The following is a 20,864-nucleotide window of genomic DNA, read 5'->3' as shown; positions in this document are numbered from 1 at the left end:
TGTGGTGCATTGTGTGCTGTCAGTGGTGTGTGGTGTTCGGTGCCTGATGGGGGTGTGGTATATTGTGTACTGTCAGTGGTGTGTGTTGTGCTGGGTGCCAGATGGGGCTGTGGAACATTGTGTACTGTCAGGGGTGTGTGGTGTGCTGGGTGCCTGATGGGGGTGTGGTGCATTGTTTACTTCCAGAGATGTGTGGTGTGCTGGGTGACTGACTGAACTATGTTACTTTGCGTATGTGAGGGGTGTGAGGTGTATTTTGTGAGTAACTGGGCTATGGTACATATCGTATGTGAGTGGTATGTGGTGTCATGGGTCTCAGATTATATGTGTCGTTGACGGTTGTCAGGTCAGTACAAAGACTTCCTCTGTCCTTTTACTTAAACTGATATCGAAAGTGTAACATCTGAACCATAATGAATTCTGAACAGTTATACTGCTTGACCCTCCATGCCATTGATAATATCGGATGAACAACAGCTAACCAAGTTATACATACATACTGTGAAGCATAAAAATAATGTTTGCACCCAATGGTTATATGTAGCGGGCATTCCTGTGTGTTTGGTTTCACACCGAGGGCAGACTGGGGATGGATGGCAGACTTCCTTCCCTAAATGACATCACTAAACTATATTGATGATTACAACAATCAACGATAGTTTCTGAGGCAATGGGGCTCCTTGCAGCAGTGACCCCTCACGGTCCACGGGACCTATTGTGTGTGAGCAAGCGAATCACAACCAATGGGGAAAGAGATCGGGTCGCTGGGAGCATGGGCCCGCGCAGTGGGGACATGGGTGTTGCAGAATGAAGACGTCTTCAGTTTTCGGAATGGGCAGCGCCCGACGTCCCTGTGTTGAAGCCTGATCACTTTGTCATAATTTGCGTGCACAATAAGATTCCAATTAACGAGCTGCCCAAGTTACAAAGTATACAATTCGTCAGATTGAAGACCTTTATGCGACGTTGGTGGGGGCCCTCAGATTTACATAGTTTATCTTCAGTCACGATTCTTTACAATTGGAACAGGACGAGGATTCCGGGAATTATGAGGCCATTAATTCACACAAGAACCGTTTTAATACTCCGGGTTAACTTTGGGAATCTGTTCTACCTGGCAATGTTTCAAGGCACAATGGAAAAGCTGTTCCAACGCTTCCCAAAGTCTGCAGTGTACCTGGATGATGTTTTAGTGAGAGGAACAACAGAGAACAACACTTGGCCAGTTTAGAAGAGGCAGTGAGAAGTTTCAAAGATGCTGGTATCGGATTGCAGTGCGCAAAGTGTAGTTTACAGGCCAGTGAGGTCACACACGGGATTCAAAATGGCCTCAACAGGCCAGCACAGTCTGAGGACAAGGAGTGGGATAGAGAGGAAGAGCTGCCACCAAATCATGTGCCAGAAATAAAATGTTTTTAGGGATAGGAAACTGCAATAGTCAGTTCATCCGCAATCTGACACCCACATTGGCTGCACGACAGCTCCTGTTAAATAAACACCAGTTCAGTCATTGGAAAGAACCAAAATAAAAGGATTTCAACCACGTCAAGCAGGCCCGACAGTCACCCAGCTGCATGTGCACTTTGATCCCAATAAACTAATCAGCCTGTCCTGCGGCACTGTCATATTGAATAGGTGTGATCTTGTCTCATGGGATGGAGGATGAATCAGAGAGGCCGATTGCCTTTGTTATCCAGGCCGAACTGTCACAGACTCCAAATGGAAGTGAGCACATATTGAGAGAAGACGGCTTCGCTGTAAATAATGATGTGAATAATGTCCACCAGTACATGCAGGGCCGTCCTTTAACCATTCTAACAGACTGTTAGTCACTGCTGGGGCTCCTGGGTGAAGACAAGCCAATTCCTCCAATTGCCTCAGTGAGGGTCCGGCGGTGGATTTGTGTTTGGCGGCCTCCAGCTCCATTTCCCGGCATCAGCCGGGGATGCAGATCACAAACACCGATGTCCAGAGTCGGCTCCAGCTTCCCAAACGTTTGACATCCAAATCAGTTTGGAAGGAGATTGCCCGGCTGGTAACTTTTACAGACACGGTAGACACCCCATGGTATCGTTCGTGCACAGAAAGAACTGGACTCACTGCCATCCAATCCTTTCCAGGGAGAAGCGAATTATCCCCAGGGTGGCATCCAGAGAATTCAGAACAGCCAAGGTCCCACCTCATCAGAAACCATGAACTGCGCTGTGAGGACAGACTCTTCCTCTGGGCTTCCGGGTGGTGGTTACACCCCCAGCGAGACAACCACTGCTGCAGAAGTTATACAGAGCACACACTGGATAAACAGAGATGGGAATGTTGACCAGGAGCTGCACGGGTTATACAGTCCACACCCTGGCCACACAGAGATGGGAATGTTGACCAGGAGCTGCAGGAATTACACGGTTAAATCCCTGGACACACAAAGATGGAAATGTTGACCAGGAGCTTCAGGAGTTATAGAGAGCACACTATGGCCAAACAGAGATGGGAATGTTGACCAGGAGCTTCAGGAGTTATAGACAGCACACCCTGGACCACAGGGATGTGAATGTTGACCAGGAGCTGCAGGGGTTATAGAGCACATCCTGGCCAAACAGAGATGGGAATGTTGACCAGGAGCTGCACGGGTTATACAGAGCTCACCCTGGCCACACAGAGATGGGAATGTTGACCAGGAGCTGTAGGGGTTATACAGAGTACACGTTGGCCATACAGAGATGGGAATGTTGACCAGGAGCTGCACGGGTTATACAGAGCACACATTGGCCATACAGAGATGGGAATGTTGACCAGGAGCTGCACGGGTCATACAGAGCTCACCCTGGCCATACAGAGATGGGAATGTTGACCAGGAGCTGCACGGGTTATACAGAGCTCACCCTGGCCATACAGAGATGGGAATGTTGACCAGGAGCTGCACGGGTTATACAGAGCTCACCCTGGCCATACAAATAAGAGGATGTTCACCAGGAGCTACAGTCGTTGGCCCGTCATCGATAGGGACATTGAGCAAATGGTTCCCCAATTGAGATTTAGTCCAGACACAGCAAACGTTGCCACTCACAGCCCACCTGTATCCAAGGGAATATCCTGCCCTTCGGTTGATGAAGTTACATATGCATTTCACCAATCCTTCCCTGGAAGAATGTTCCTGAACCTAGAGGACGCCCACTGGAGCTGTTCCAATGTTCAGGAGATGTGGACGGCCATCCCAGAATTCACCACAGGTTGTCTGCGTTGATTTCACTGCGACCCCGGCCCCTCAGATGAATTATTGTCCGTCAATGTGACTGTGTTCACCGAGGATGAATGTCAGCACTTTGTCAATACAACCGGCATGCACCACATTGCAACAACCGCGGAGCACCCGGCCCCGGGTGGAGTGTCAGAGAGCAGATCAGATGTTGTCGGCAGTGATGAAGTCCAACATACCATTAAACATCGAGTTGCTCACATCCTTCTATCAAATTATGCACCCCCTCCCCCTCCCTTGTATTCAGGCCCACATTGTATACATGCAGGATATACTGAATTTTGGTCCGGGATCAGACATAGTGGAATTACAAGGCAGACGATCCAGTGTCAGACATGATGGAACTGCCAGGCAGGCGGTCCAATGTCAGATATGGTGGAATTACAAGACAGACGGTTCAGTATCGGACACTGTGGAATTACCAGGCAGATGGTCCACTGTCAGACATGGTAGAATTACAAGGCAGACGGATTGGGAAGTACTTTGACCATGTAACGAGTTGTGAAGTCACACCGCCAATGTCTGAGCAGTTGGAGCCAGCTGGCATCATCACTGCCCCCGCGGCAGAGCCGGAACCGAGGGAACCGGAGATTTCCTTACAGAATAGTTAAAAAGTCTAACAACAGTAGATTAAAGTCCAACAGGTTTGTTTCGAATCACTAGCTTTCGGAGCGCAGCTCCTTCCTCAGATGAATCCGGAGAGAATTCACCGTTGACCCCGATGGAGCTGGAGAGGGGGAGAACCCGAAGTGGTGTCGAATCCTCGTGGCAACATCCTGCTGCTGACAACAACACTATCCCATTGGTGGAGGAGCTGGATGGAGCCTCAAGGTGATCCACCATGCCTCAGGTTTCCCCTGTGAAAGACCGTTCTGAATTGCCCCTCTATAATGTCTCCGGCTTTTCTTCTACACAGTTCACTGTAAATTACTCAAGTTGTTTATTTGTTACTGAGGGACGTAAGGGTGTGGAATCTGGTGGCGTCTCCCTTTTCAAGGGTGATCCCTTGAGGTCCACGTTACCCGCTCGGGGCCTATCGTGTGTGAGTTTGTGAACACCAACTAATGTGGAATAATACCTGGGGACAGGGGTCAGACATGTGGCCTCGGGAGCACCGAATTAAAATGCTGTTTCAGTGATGTTTGTTCTGTATATAGTTAACAATTTACTTCTCAATAATCCCTGGGAGCAGGGGACAAGAAGTGTGGTCCGGGAGCCCCCAATTAAAAAGCTATTTCAGAGACCTCTGTACATGAATATAGTTAACCATTTTCTTCTTCTCAATAAACTCCTTTCTTGTTATACAAGAAGCCCCTGCAGTATTGCCTCAAATCAACAAAGTGTCATGGTCACCATTACTGAGACGGGCTTTTCAATTCCGGATACAGAGAAGGTCAGTAGAACTGTGCAGTTAACAGCCACTGATAGGACCATACACACCCTGGTGTGAAGCTCCAGTTTGTATTGGATTGGATTTGTTTATTGTCACGTGTAACGATGTACAGTGAAAGGTATTTTTCTGCAAGCAGCTCAACAAATCATTCAGTACATGGGAAGAAAAGGGAATTAAACAAAATTCAAGACAATACAAGAAAATGCATAATGGTGCAACACAAGATATATAACGTAACTACATAAGCATCGTCATGGGATAAAGCATACAGGGTGTAGTGTTAACGAGGTCAGTCAATAAGAGGGTCATTTAGGAGTCTGGTGACAGTGGGGAAGAAGCTGTTTTTGAGCTGTTTTCGTGCGTGTTATCAGACTTCTGCATCTCCTGCCCGATGGAAGAAGTTGGAAAAGTGAGTAAGCCGAGTGGGAGGCAGCCTTGATTATGCTTCCCGCTTCCCCCCTCCAGCGGGTGGTGTAGATGGAGTCCATGGATGGGAGGCAGGTTTGTGATTTTTGAATTCGTAATGGGTTGACAGTTTTGGAGAATGGGCAGGACGGTGGCGTTGTGAGGATGAGATCAGCCAAGATCGAATAACGGAGACGACGCGATGTGCCAAACGCCCTCATTCTGCTCCTGTACCTTATGAACTAACCCACTTATCCACTGAAGAACGTGGATTCAATCTTGCCAAGATGTCAATGACGAGAGCAATAATACACTTAAAGTGGCTTATACAATAAATAACTGAACTGGGAGACTTACCAGGGACACCGACAACAGCCAGGAGGGGATAATAACCCGCCTGAATTATCATCAGTGCGCCGCAGATCCGGTATGGTAAAGACTGGGAAGACATATACATTAGACCCCAGAATAAACTCTTGTCTAGTGTTGTTACGTTCCCATCGATAATTACCAGATTCTGATCCATTGCTGTAACATTCCTGTGGATAGTTCCCTGATTCTGATCCATTGCTGTACCGTTCCTGTGGATGGTTCCCAGATTCTGCTCCCTCCTCTCGGTCTCTCTGGAGCAGCTGATCTCTGGAAGTGTTGTAATTGACACTCCCTCTGACAGTTTGGGATAACACAGTGAATGGAATCGCTTATTAATAGCAGCAAGAAGCCCTCCAGTGACGGTTAGGATCCATGGAGACTGACATTAATCACACTCACTAAACAAACAGGCTCAGTTAACCCCTTTCAACCCAATCGTTTTCATATCACAATGAAATAGAAGATTAATCGGGTCTGGATTGGCTGTGTGACAGAGGCTGAGGGATGCAGTGTGGAAATAGTGCAAACACTGACCCTGATATTCAATCCTCGTTGATACCTGATAGGTTCCAGGGGACTGGGGGATCTTCAATGCCACATCCTGTTTATAAAAGGAGAGAGGGATAAACCCTGGAGTGACAGAGCAGTGACTATAATGTTAGTCACCAGGACATTTCTAGAATCAGAACGGAGGGCCTGGGAAAGATTGGAAAGGAGGAAATAGTGTCATCCGTGACCAGCAGAACCAGTGATTGCATTCCTGTATCTGTGTATCTGTTTTCATTTGTCCCTGTGTCTGTCTCAGTATCTATCCCTGTGTCTGTCACTGGGTCAGTCTCTGTATCTCTATTTCTCTGTGCATATGCCACTGTGTCTGTCTCTGTATCTTTCTGTCTGTGTGTATCTGTCTCTGTGTCTGTCTCTTTATCTCCCTGTCTGTGTGTATATGTCGCTGTGTCTGTCTCTGTATCTCTATGTCTGTGTGCAACTGTCTCTGTATCTGTCTCTGTTTCTCTCTATGTACCTCTCTCTGTATTTCTCTCTGTATCTCTCCCTTTGTATCTCTCTCTGTATCACTCTCTGTACCTCTCTCTCTATCTCTCTGTATCTGTCTCTGTATCTGTCCCTGTGTCTGCCCCTGGGTCTATCTCTCTATCTATCTGTCTGTGTGCTCTGTCCCTGTGTCTGTCCCTGTGTCTATCTCAGTATCTGTCCCTGTGTCTATCCCTGTGTCTGTCTCTGTATCACTCTGCCTGTGTGTATCTGTTCCTGTGTATATCTTTGTATCTGTCCTTGTGTCTGCCCATGGGTATGTCTCTGCACCTATCTGTCCCAGTGTCTGTCCCTGTGTCTGTCTCTGTATCTCTCTCTGTACCTCTCTGTGCGTCTCTCTGTATCTCTCAATGTATCTGTCCCTGTGTCTGTCGCTGTATCTATCTGTATGTGTGTATCTGTATCTTTGTCTGTCTGTACCTCTCTGTCTGTGTGTATCTGTCTCTTTGTGTGTCGCTGCATTGCTGTCTCTGTGTATCTGTATCTGTCTCTGTATCTCCCTGTCTCTGTATCTCTCTCTGGACCTCTCTCTGTATCTCTCTCTGTATCTCTCTCTATACCTCTCTCTGTATCTCTCTCTGCATCTCTCTGTCTGTGTGTATCTGTCTCTGTATGTCTCTGTATCTCTCTCTGTATCTCTCTCTGTATATTTCTCTCTACCTCTCTCTGTATCACTCTGTATCGCTGTCTCCCTCTGTATCTTTCTCGCTGTATCTCTCTCAGAATCTCTCTCCGTATCTCTCTCTCTCTGTATCTCCCTCTGCATCTCTCTCTGCATCTCGCTCTGTCTCTCTCTCTCTGAACCTCTCTCTATCTCTCTCTGTATCTGCACCTCTCCCTGCATCTGTCTCTGGACATCTCGCTATGTGCACCTCTCTCGGTATCTCTATCTCTGCATCTCTCTCTCTGAATCTCCCTCTGTATCTCCCTCTGTATCTCTGTATCTCTCCCTGTATCTCTAAGTATCTCTGTCTCGGCTTCTCTCTTTACCTCTCACTATCTATCTGTCTCTCAATCTCTCTCTGCATCTGTCTCGATATCTCTCCCTCTGTCCCTCTCTGTATCTCTCTCTGTATCTATGTTGATGTATCCCTCTCTATCTGCATCTCTCTAAGTATCTCTCTGTCTCTAGATCTCACTGTATCTCTCTCTGCATCTCATTCTGTATCTATCTCTGTATTTCTGTGTCTGTATCTCTCTCTCTGTACCTCTCTCTAATTATCTCTCTCTCTGCATCTCCCACTATCTCTGTCTTGTCTCTCTCTATCTCTCTCTCTATCTCAATCTCTCCCTATACCCCTCTCTCGCTGCAACTCTTTCTACCTCTCTGTGTGTATCTCTATGACTGCATCTCTCTCCCTGTACCTCTCTCTTTGATGAACGCAAAGGAACAGGTGGTCTGAGGTGCATTTGTTTTAATGCGAGAAGTGTAGCTGGTAAGGCAGATGAACTTAGGGCTTGGATCAGTACCTGGGAATACCTTGGTATTCCTTCCTTCCTACCTTCCGAAAGGTATTACTGAGACTTGGTTGAGAGAAGGTCAGTGCGGGCAACTGAATATCTCAGTGTATAAGCTTCAGGAGGGATAGAGAGGGAGGTAGAAGGGGTGGAGGAGTTGCATTACTCGTCAGAGATGATATCACAGCTGTGATTAAGGAAGGCACGATGTAGAATTCGAGCACTGAGGCAATATGGGTGGAGCTGAGAAATAGGAAGGGTGCAGTAACCAAAAAGTACAGGCCTCCGAAAAGCGAGCATTAAGTAGAGGTACAAATATGCAGACCGAATATAGAAAAATGCAGGAGCAATCCGGTGCTTGTAATGGTAGATTTTAACTTCCCCAACATTGAATGGCATTCGTGTAGTGTTGGCGGCGTAGATGGAGCAGAGTTTGTGAGGAGCATCCAGGAGAGTTTTTTAGAGCAGTATGTAAATAGTCCAACTCGGGAAGGGGCCATTCTGGACCTGGTATTGGGGAATGATCCCGGCCAGGTGGTTGATGTTTCAGTCGGTGATTACTTTGGGAATAGCGATCACAATTCCGTACGTTTTAGAAAACTCATGGACAAGGACAATAGTGTCCGAAAGGAAGAGTGTTAAATTGGGGAAAGGCCAAGTATAGCAAAATTCGGAAGGAGCTAGGAAATGTGGATTGGGAGCAGCTGTTTAAGGGCAAATCCACATTTGCAATGTGGAAGTTTTTTAAGGAAAGTTTGATTAGAGTGCAGGAAAGGCATGTTCCTGTGAAAATAAAAGATAGAAATGGCAAGATTAAGGAACCACGGATGACGGGTGAAATTGTGAGACTACCTAAGATGAAAAAGGAAGCATACATACGATCGAGGCGTCTCAAAACTGATGAAGCTTTGGAGGAATATTGGGAACGTAGGACGAATCTCAAACGCGCAATAAAGAGGGCGAAAAGGGGTCATGAAATAACTTTGGCTACCAGGAATAAGGAACATCCCAAAGCCTTTTATTCGTATGTAAGCAGCAAGAGGGTAACTAGAGAAAGGATTGGCCCACTCAAAGCCAAAAGAGGGAATTTATGCGTGGACTCAGAGGAAATGGGTGAGATTCTTAATGAGTACTTTGCATCGGTATTCACAAAGTAGAGGGGCAAGACGGATGTTGAGGCTAGGGTTGGATGTTTAAATACTCTCGGTAAAGTTGTCATATGGAAGGAGGAAGTTTTGGGTATTCTAAAAGACATTAAGATGGACAAGTCCCCAGGACGGGATGGGATCTATCCCAGGTTACTGAGGGAATCGAGGCTTGAAATAGCTGGGGCCTTAACAGACATCTTTGCAGCATCCTTGAGCACGGGTGAGGTCCCGGATGCCTGGGGGAATTGATAATGTTGTCCCGTTGTTTAAGAAGTGTAGCAGGGATAATCCAGGGAATTATTGATCTGTGAGCTTGACGTCAGTGGTATTCAAACTGTTGGAGAAGATACTGAGGGATAGGATCTATTCACATTTGGAAGAAAATAGACTTATCAGTGAAAGGCAGCATGGTTTTGTGCAGGGATGGTCATGTCTTACAAATCTAATATAATTATTTGAGGAAGAGACAAAGTTAATTGATAAGGGAAGGGTTGTAGATGTCATATGCATGGACTTTAGAAAGGCGTTTGATAAGTTTTCCCATGGAACGTTGATGGAAAAATTGAAGTCGTATGTGGTTCAGGGTGTACTAGCTAGATGGATAAAGAACTGGCTGGACAACATGAGACAGAGAGTAGTGGTGGAAGGGAGTGTCTTAAAATGGAGAAGGGTGACTAGTGGTGTTCCACAGGGATCCGTGCTCGGACCACTGTTGTCTGTGATCTACATAAATGACCTGAAGGAAGGCTTAAGTGGTCTGACTAGCAAGTTTGCAGATGATACTAAGATTGGTGGAGTTGCAGATAGCGAGAACTGTCAGAAAATACAACAAAATATAGATAGATTGGAGAGTTGGGCAGATAAATGGCAGATGGAGTTCAATCCAGGCAAATGCGAGGTGATGCATTTTGGAAGATCGAATTCATGAGCGGATTATATGGTCAATGGAAGGGGCTTGGGGAAAATTGATGTCCAGCGAGATCTTGGATTTCAGGTCCATTGTACCATGAAGGTGGCTACGCAGGTTGATAGAGTGGTCAAGAAAGCATACAGCCTGCTTGCCTTCATCGGGCGGCTAATTGAGTACAAGAGTTGGCAGGTCATGTTACAGTTGTATAGGTCTTTGGTTCGGCCACATTTGGAATACTGCGTGTAGTTCTGGTCGCCACATTACCAGAAGGACGTGGCTGCTTTGGAGAGGGTGCAGAGGAGGTTCACCAGGATGTTGCCTGGTATGAAGGGTGCTAGCCATAAAGAAATGTTGAGTAGATTAGGATTGTTTTCGTTGGAAAGACGGAGGTTGAGGGTGGGTCCTGATTGAGATCTACAAAATTATGAGAGGTATGGACAGGATGGATAGCAACAAGCTTCTCCCAAGAGTGGGGGTGTCAGTTACAAGGGGTCACGATTTCAAGGTGAGAGGGGGGAAGTTTAAGGGAGATGTGCGTGGAAGGTTTTTTACGCAGAGGGTGGTGGGTGCCCGGATCGCTTTACCAGCGGAGGTGGTAGATAGCATAATTTAAGAGGCACCTAGACAGGTATATGAACGGGCGGGAACAGAGGGAAATAGACCTTGGAAAATAGGAGACAGGTTTAGGTAAAGGATCCGGATCGGCGCAGGCTGGGAGGGCCTGTTCCTGTGCTGTAATGTTCTTTGTTCTTTGACATTTTGATACAAGTTGTCAGTGGTTACTATCACTGAGTGCAACAACATGTAACGGGAATGTAGTTAGAAACCATTCCAAGTCAAAATGTGCGGCTCGGCTCACAGTGAAGAACAACCGTTTGCACGGACCCAGATATTATAGAGGATTCGATATTCAGCGGAGTGGGACCGTGTACCTGCATTCTTTTATGTAACGTCTGTGTAACACAGAAAAGCATATCGCTGATCCAACAATGGCGAGGCGTAAGTTACTGCCCAGTTGCAATAAATAAAATAAGTAGAATTGAATCAACCAATACCGGGTTCCTTCCAGTTGCCCCCTCGTGAAGACTGCAGAACACCACAAAAGGCAAACGGTGTCAAAGATTCTTAGGTTCTCTGTAATGGCGCTTCTGAATCAGTGTCTAATCAGGTCGAGAGGAATGAAAGAAATGCTCGATATAGTTCGACAGAATTAAGTCGGCAATTTCTTTAGATGAGTGGATTATGCGTAATAAAAAAATGATCATACAATAACATGAATGTCAGGCGTTGCAATTCCTCAGCCACTTTGTCACCCAACCTCCCTCACTCAGACTGTCTGAGACAGGAAAAAGAAAGCGCTCACAGGCAGGATAGTCGTGGGCGAACTGTCCACTGGGTGGGTGAAGGGGTCGGGCTGAATGGGGAGTCGACGGTCGTACAGGAGAGGAGGGCTTGACGGCCGGATCCCAGGATAGTGGTTTCGGGCTCCATGGTAGGGGGAGAAGTTACGACACTGGGATGGCTCGGGAGGCGTTCGATCCAAGTGGGTTTGGATCAGACCGGATTGCATGGGGTGTTGGGCGGTTGGTGGAAGTTGATGTTGTACTGGGGGGGGGGGGGGTGTCTCTTTCGTCGGGGGTAGGCGTGTGGCAAGGTTGGTGGGGATGCGCTTGGGGGAATCCATGACATATATTTTAAGGCTATTGGAAATATATTTGAAGACGTCAAACGCATTCTGAGTTAAAGCAACGTTCACTAAATCAAATTCAGAAACAACTTTGGAATGAGGGCAAACGAGTCCCCAAGCCTTCTGCTGTGCTGAACTAACTCATTAGACTGCGTGCCAGAGCGAGGACTCATTTCTATTTCAGTGTAAAAAGTCATTTCATCTCAGGATAGGCTGGTGGTTAGAATAATGTTCAAAGTGTCTATTTCTGGTTGCATTATTTCTGATTGGTGCATTTCACCAGACTGTGACTCGCGGTTCCTGCATGAGAAAATCTATTGGTTAGGGATAAGATAGCACAGGTTTCCGCATCAGTCGGTCATTTGGACGATGCTGGGAAGGACAGTTAAGTATTAGTTAGCCGAATTTGTTAAAGGTCATCACTGTAACCCGCGCCCGCTATGATGTTACAATCCTTCCTGATCTTGTTTCTTCTACAACTTCTCAACTGTGAGTGGTATCATTGAATTTATTCAGCTGTCTATTGAAAAGATGGTCAGTTTTGAAGTAAATGCATCTCTAAAGTAATTATTGTTCTTTACTGACGAAGGGAGGGCAGTGAAGGAAACAGTTCAATTAACATATTAACGCGATGGTAGCGCAGTGGTTAGAACATTTTATTCACAGCTGCATGGTCGTTCGATTCCTGGCTTGGGTCACTGCCTGTGCGGTATCTGCACATTCTCCCCGTGTATGAGTGGGTTTCCTCCGGGTGCTCCAGTTTCGTCCCACAAGTCCCGAAATATGTGCTGTTCGGTGAATTGGACATTTTGAATTATCCCTCAGTGTACCGGAACAAGCGCCGGAATGTGGCGACTAGGGGCTTTTCACAGTAATTTCATTATAGTGCTCATGTAAGCCTACTTATGACAATAATAGAGATTATTATTTTTGTAATCTAGGCAATAGTTTTCAAACTGGTTCACTTGTCCAGTTGAAGTTGAACACGATAGCGGAAAGAATTAGCCAGTAACTGTGTGTATGTTTGTCACTCATAGAGGAAAAGCAATGCAGTCTCATTGAGCGGCTGATAGAAACATACTTTACTAAATTAGATATTTCTCCAAGTAAAAATTAAATCAACATAGGTTAAATACTTCATAAAATACTAATTATTTAAAAAAAAATCAAAACTGTCGACTGAAGATAAAAACAAAATTGTCTGTACAGCATTAATTACTGGCATGATGATTACCACCTCCACTCTCCAGACAAACGTTACTTCATTTTCCTAAATCACGGTGTAATTGTTCAATCAGGATTGTGTTTAGTTTGTGATGATAGATTTGAAATCGTATTGTTTATTTGATCATCTGCCTCTTCTATGCATTTATATGGAACTATATCGAGTTATTCACTGACCCTCCGAAAGAGCACTTTGCCCAGATCCACTCCTCCACGCAACTCACCCTCGCATCTTTCCTTCACATTGGACAAGAAAGGGCAAACTAGCATGGCCGATCCTCCTTACCTGCGCACCTTTGAAGCAAACTGGAGCACCCGGAGGCAAGCCACACAGACACGGGGAGTAAGTGCAAACTGTACACAGACAGTGACCCAAGGTCACATTCGGTCCAGTTCCGAGGCACTGTGGGGCAGCAGTGCTAATCACTGTCGTACGTTATTATCAAGTCGCTCAATCTCCTTCCACTTGCTCCATGTCTATATGCTCTCATGCTCTGTTAAGCAAATCTGGGGATATGTTTGCAAGTCTCCTTCCAGCTCGATGATTTTTTTGGGGCTTTGTTATTCGGTTGAATACATTAACCCGTTTTATTTTACTTACGTTCTCTATTCTCCAGTAATAATATGTTCTGCTCAACTGACAAGGAAATGTTATCACACAGTTAAAAGATATGAACAAAATAATGATTCATCATTTGACATTTGAACCATTTCATTCTTAAAACTGGTTGGAGGAATGTCCTGATTTCCCGAATAATTTAAAGATCAGACCCTGCAAATCGCTGAACGATGAATATATATGGAATGTGTATTCACTCTCTGAATTATTGCGGCATCGACTTTGACCAAAATCAATAAGCAGAAAATGTACAGAATTCAAATGTAATCATTGTAGTAATAGGTCGTTGTCAGTTTTGTAAAAACATGTATCAGAGTTTGGGCTGTAAGTTAACTCACTGAGTGTGGAATATCAGACAAGCGCACAGGCGCAATTGTGTTCTCTCCTGGTATGTGTCAGAAGGACGGCTTGTTACTCCGGTTGATGAAGCGATTTAAATTGAAAATTGCTTATTGTTTTTGCTCATGGTTCCAATGTTGAGTAGCGCCAAAGATTATTAATACAGAGGAACTAGACTATATTATTTCGGACCATCACTTTGTTTCCCATTCGTAGGAATTATTAATATTAATCTTAAAAATGTTCGAAATAATTGTGAAAGATCTATAGTCACCGCATTCTTTTCTGTCTGAATATGTGAATTTAGAGGCGATCGCTGAACTGAAACCATGTTCTGCTCTCAGTTTGTTCACTTGCACAAAGGTTGTGAAGACTTTTTGTAACAAGACCACGCTCAACATGTAACCCGGCAGATTACAACTATCCGATTAAAATTGTAAATCAGATGGGATTTGCTTCCACAAGATCAACATGGAACATTTTGAAATACATTGCATTAGCTCTTGACTAATTTGAGGCGAAAATTAATTTCGGTAGGAAACTCAAACTGACATGAATAGGCAAAGTTTTTTTTTCAATTCAGAGAACCCGCTTTTTTCCAATTAAGGGGCAAATTAGCGTTGTCAATCCACCTACCGGCACATCTTTGGGTTTAGGCGTGAAACCATGAATGTTAACCATAAATTCAATTTCCAAATTCAGATAATTGGGTAGTGACCCAGGATCATTTAATGTTCTCCAACATGGGGCATAATGCGAAATCGGCACTTATTCATCAATCTCTTAAACAACGGGTTGCACGGTGACACAGTGGTTAGCACTACTGCCTCAAGGCGCCAGGAACCCGGTTCGACTCCGAACTCGGCTGACTGTCTGTGTGGAGTTTGCAATTTATCCCAGTGCCTGCCTGGGTTTCCTCTGGATGCTCCAGTTTCCTTCCAAGGTCCAAAAATGTGCAGGTTGGATGGATTGCCCCTGTGTCCAAAACGTTAGGTGAGGTTAGAGAGAACGTGCAGGGGATTGGACTTCGCAGGGCCTCTGCATGCTCGATGGGCCAAATGTCGACGTGATTTCACGTAATTACACACTTGCCCTTAAAACATATGTTTGATGTTATTGTTGTTTGAAAACTCCAGTCAGTAAATAACTGAGTGATCTCCCATTCTGTCGATGTCAGTAAACATAATTTAAATATTTTGATATTGGTCAACTTTGCCTGGTCAGCACCGTGGCACCGTTAGTACTGCTGCCTCACAGCGCTGAGCTCCCAGGTGCGATCCCGGCTCTGGGTCACTGTCCGTGTGGAGTTTGCACATTATCCCCGTGTTGCGTGGATTTCGCCTCCACAACCCAAATATGTGCAGGTCGGTGGATTGGCAACGCTAAATTGCCCCTTAATTGGAAAAAGTGGGTTCTCTGAATTGAAAAAAAGACTATTCATGTCATTTTGAGTTTTCTACGGAAATTAATTTTCGCCTCAAATTAGACAAGAGCTAATACAGTGTATTTCAAAATGTTCCATGTTGATCTTGTGGAAGCAAAACCCATCTGATTGGCAATTTTAATCAGATAGTTGTAATCTGCCGGGTTACATGTTGAGCGTAGTCGTTGTTACATAAAGTGTTCACAGCCTTGGTGTAAGTGAACAAACTGAGAGCAGAACATCAGTCAAAGCTGCACCTGCTACTGGCGGAACCCACATACACATTTATGGCGGATATATTTGTCGGTACATGCACCGACTGATCCTTGTATGATACAGCCAGCTGAGCCGGAAAAAATAACTTTATTCACCGTTTTGATGTCGAACATTTCCAATGCTTATTCCCCGATAAATATGAACAATACATGTTTCAGTTTGTATTAAGCTTTCGTATAATGATGGCCAGGTGCAATATCAAAATGCCTAATATTTCCAAATCTATTAGACCTCCTCAAGTATTGTGTTAATTCGTTTTTTTTCTAAATAGCGGCAAGTTCATAATGTGCTCATTTGTAATATTTTTAAGATTTCTGTTCAGTACATGTGATGTGGAACAATCATGGATCAATGAATGTATCTCGACACCGTAAAACATGCCACAAATGTTTCTTGAATAATCGGCAGCGTTAAATGAGATTTTTGAATGTGTTCGACCTGCTGCATAGTGATTATTGAGTTTGTCCCGATGTCTCGGTTCATGATTTCCAGTTTGTATTCTCATCATGTTTACTGATGTTTACCGTTGGCAATTTATTGTTAAATTGATACATGACAGCGAACCAAGGTTGCACACATCATACTTTGAACTAACTTGATATTTACTACCTAGAATTACTTTGAAGATCAGGTCCTGTTTTTTGAACGTTTAAAGGATTTGTTTTACTGCAGATCATACTACAGTGCACACAACGTGATATGCACGCTGTTTTGTGAAACAAATTTACCGAACTCGAGCTCAGATGCAATAGTCATATTAGAATTAGCGGATTTTACTCAAGCTGGCTATTCGTGGGGGGGGGGGGGGTGGCACGTGGCGCAGTGGTTAACACTGGGAATGCGGCGCTGAGGACTCGGGTCCGATTCCCGGCCTAGGTCACTGTCCGTGTGAAGTTTGCACATTCTCCCGGTTTCTGCTTGGGTTTCACCCCCACAACCGAAAAATGTGCAGGTTATGTGGACTGGCCACGTTAATTTGCCACTTAACTGGAAGAGAAAAATAATTGGCTACTCTAAATTTATTTTAAATAACAGGGTATTCGAGGGAATTAAATGACATTAACATATAAATTGTGCGTTGATGTAATGTTGCTTTAGTTATTTTCATATGAGGATTGTTGCCTTAGTTATTTTGCCATCTGATTGAAATAGGGTTCCTGTGATCTATGTCTCAAACTCAGATTTGAACCCTAAATGCTAACATAAAATAATATAGAGATGTTCTTCTATACGTCTTTTTGCCCTGTACGTACAACGCTGCATGCAATTAAATATTAATTTATGCTTTTAGATCGGTGTGGCTTCATCTGAATTCTGCATTTTTTTGCGTGCGCGCCAGTTTCTGATGCTTTAGTGAATTCAACGAGTGTAGAGCACAGAACAACGAGTTATTTCTGGGCGCCTAAATCCAGTAGCCAGTTGTGGCACCAATATTGCTCAGGAATCATGTTGTCTGTCCTTGGGTATGGACGGGATACTTACTAAAACATTTAATGGAGAATATTACAATGCTAATTTTGGATTAAGTTGGGAGGATAATCCTTCAGTTAGTATTACCTATCATTAATTATCAGCAAGCATCCTTTGAAAGAATAAGGCTGGTGAAAATTCCTGTGACGCCAAGGAGCATTTGAATTAATGCTTTAGTTGCTTTTTAATCATCATATTTTAATTCCGTCAAGCCCGTCAGTTACATCGCGCTTTATAATTCGGAGCAGTATCCATAGAGTATCATGTAGAGATTCATTTCTCAGTTTCCTGAAACTTTTACCCATTTTGGTGGTCCGATGCGCTGTCACGTTCAGTGGAACACTGGTTGCTGTTTCACTATCACCATTAACAGTTTCCAGAATTATATAATTAGAGAAGGTATACATCAGAGTTGAAGGTCATTCGGCACACTGTGCTCTTAGTATCTATATTAAAAATCTCCACTGCACTGCAAGTCCCCATCTCTCTCCACAGGTTCTTATCCCGTTCAGGTCGTCAGAAAATCTGAACATGTAGAACGTATTTCGCTAGGCAGGCTGTAAAACGCGCCGGACGGACTAATGCCATTTCCCAGCACGCAGCCGCTAAACCTGACATGCTTTTTTTTTTCCAATGGGCCTTATGCCAGCTCCATTTACAGTTCAGGGAACGCTGTCGAGATCAAAGCCTTCCATTTCTTTAATATTAAAATGCTTTGCTCCGCTGTCATTCTTCAGCGTTTTATTTTAAATCTATGGACAATAATTGTTTAGCCCCTCAAAGTGTCCTCCATTTCACTATATGCAGGCGACTCACAACCTTACACACGTCAATCAAAGCCCATCATGAGTTCCCCTGTTCTGAGGAAATCAACAGAATTCCCTGCAACCTTTCCTCAGAATTCCAACGTTGTACTTCCGAAAAGATCTTCGCTAATTTCCTCTGGAGCCCCGTCCTCCTTTGCGCAACTACAACATTTCTGTAATGAGGTCAAAAAAACAGAAGGTAGTGTTCAAATTGTGGCCCGAGTGACATTACAATCTGTCCAGCATAATCTCTTTACTCTTATGGTCTATACCTTAAGGGAGGGAATTGTTCCTCTCTTTAATTCCTCAGAGGAGTCACATTGGACGGGGAACGGTAATTCTGGTCCCCCCATCACAAATGCTGCCACATGGTATGCGTTTTCCTGCACTTCCTGGGTTTATTCCAGATTCCCAACATCCACAGTATTTTATTTTGGTAAAACAGAATAATGTCCCATCTGCCTTCTTCACTGCGTAATCCACCTTCCCTGCTACATTCATGTAACTGTGGCCGCATGCATCATCGTCTCACAATTCATCTAGACATCGGTATTATCCCGTTTAAGTGCCACCTTTCGTCCAGTTTGACCTTTGAATGAATCACTTTTCCCTTTTCCGTGTTGAATATCATTACCCGATTATCTGCACACTGGAGCAATTAATGATGTCGGATTTCCTTATCCAGGTCTATCCTCATGATTGGCCATGCGGTGAAGTTTGCCTTCTCTGAAAACCTCTTGATAATTAAGTCCAATTAATGAATTTACTCAAGACAACGTGGAGAATCTGTAACTAAACACTGCGGAATTACACACAGAAAGATCTTCGAACAAACCTTACAACCACTGCACTGTTTTCCTGCCACTACGCAAATCTGGTATCGAGCTGGTCACATTCTCCTTGATCCCATTGACTCCAATTTTTGAACCAGCCTTCCTTTGAAAAACTTGAAAACGTCTAGGAGTTCAGATAAACTGCATTCAGCTCATTACAATTCCTGCTTACGTCCTCCTCAAAATGTCAACCCATATGTTCGGTCACTATCTCTCCGAAAGGAAGCTCTGCTGACCATCTTCTCTTTGGCCATTCCCTTCTAAGTATACGTTTTCCTGTCTCCCATAATTTTTTCCAATTATTTGCCCTCTATCGTGGTTAGATCAACTACCTGTCATTTAAGGTCTCCTCTAGGACTATTTTTAAGCAAAGTTGCAGTGCACAAGACTGAGGAGCTGCACTTGCACCGAGTGAGGATTCTAAACCGTGGTCAAAATATTTGTTATGTTCACTCTGGCTTCTATCAATAGTCTCTTGTACATTGGAATAACCCATGTAACTCACTCACTTTCAAGGTTTACAATACTGTCCCTTCTTCTATCCGACCTATATTCAATCTTTTTTTAAATACAGTACCGAGAGGCTGTGCCAGCATTTATTTCCTATCCCTATTTGCACTCACTTAAGAACAGATGAAATAAGAGCAGGAATAGGCCATCTGGACCGCCGACTCTGCTCCGCCAATCAATCAGACCATAACTTTTTGTCCAGTCAGCTCCACTTCACCGCCCGCTCACCGTAACCGCAATTCCTTTACTATTTCAACATCTACCTATCTGGTCCTTAAAACCGTACGAAGAGGTCGCCCCAACTGCTTCACTCGGCAGGGAATTGCACAGATATACAACCCTTTGGGTGAAAAGGTGCCTCCTCAACTCAGTCCTAAACATGCCCCCCCCTCCCTAATTTAAAGGCTATGCCCCCTCGGTTTAGTTTCACCCGCCATTGGACAGACCTCCCAGCTTATGTCTTAACAATTACCTTCGTAATTTTATATGTTTCCATCAGATCTCCTTCATCTAAATTCCAATGAATATAGTCCCAGTCTACTCAGTTTCGCCTCGTAAGCCAATCCTCTCAACTCGGTAATGAACCTAGTGTATGACCCTTGCACCCCTTCTAGTCTCGTACATCCTTTGTCAAGTAGGAGACCAAAGCTGTACAAAACTCTCCAGGGGTGGCCTGACCAGCACCCTTTTCAACTGCAACATAACCTCCCTGTTTTAAACTATCCTTGTATCAATGAAGGACAACATTCCATTTGCCTTTTTAAATGCCTACTTTTCCTGCAAACCAACATTTTGCGTTTCATGCACAAGGAAATCGAGATCCCTCTGTAAAACACCATGCTGCATTTTTTCTCATTGAAATAGTGCCAAGTGATAGTGAGATGAGGAATAGGGAGATAGAGCGATTAAACACGTGGCTACAGGGATGGTGCAGGCGGGAGGGATTCAGATTTCTGGATAACTGGGGCTCTTTCTGGGGAAGGTGGGACCTCTATAGACAGGATGGTCTACATCTGAACCTGAGGGGCACCAATATCCTGGGGGGGGGGAGATTGTTAGTGCTCTTTGGGGGGGGTTTAAATTAATTCAGCAGGGGCATGGGAACCTGGATTGTAGTTTTGGGGTACGGGAGATTGAGAGTATAGAGGTCAGGAGCACAGATTTGACTTCGCAGGAGGGTGCCAGTGTTCAGGTAGGTGGTTTGAAGTGTGTCTACTTCAATGCCAGGAGTATACGAAATAAGGTAGGGGAACTGGCAGCATGGGTTGGTACCTGGGACTTCGATGTTGTGGCCATTTCAGAGACATGGATAGAGCAGGGACAGGAATGGTTGTTGCAGGTTCCGGGGTTTAGGTGTTTTAGTAAGCTCAGAGAAGGGGGCAAAAGAGGGAGAGGTGTGGCGCTGCTAGTCAAGGACAGTATTACGGTGGCGGAAAGGATGCTAGATGGGGACTCTTCTTCTGAGGTAGTATGGGCTGAGGTTAGAAACAGGAAAGGAGAGGTCACCCTGTTGGGAGTTTTCTATAGGCCACCTAATAGTTCTAGGGATGTAGAGGAAAGGATGGCGAAGATGATTCTGGAAAAGAGCGAAAGTAACAGGGTAGTTGTTATGGGAGACTTTAACTTTCCAAATATTGACTGGAAAAGATATAGTTCGAGTACATTAGATGGGTCATTCTTTGTAC

At 44.6% G+C, this 20,864-nt stretch overlaps 1 protein-coding gene across 1 annotated transcript in view; it reads left to right on the top strand.

The window, feature by feature from the left end:
* The first annotated feature begins 1,655 nt into the window (after positions 1-1,655).
* LOC119960725 (deleted in malignant brain tumors 1 protein-like) overlaps positions 1,656-20,864 on the top strand; it is a 50,266-nt gene continuing 31,057 nt past the window's right edge. The window contains exon 1 of the mRNA XM_038788342.1: positions 1,656-1,824. Coding sequence (XP_038644270.1) covers positions 1,656-1,824 — 169 coding nt within the window. The remainder of the gene's footprint in view (positions 1,825-20,864) is intronic.

This window comes from Scyliorhinus canicula, unplaced genomic scaffold (genome assembly GCF_902713615.1).
Source record: "Scyliorhinus canicula unplaced genomic scaffold, sScyCan1.1, whole genome shotgun sequence".
Classification (NCBI taxonomy): Eukaryota; Metazoa; Chordata; class Chondrichthyes; order Carcharhiniformes; family Scyliorhinidae; genus Scyliorhinus; species Scyliorhinus canicula.
This window is presented reverse-complemented; position numbering and strand designations above follow the sequence as displayed.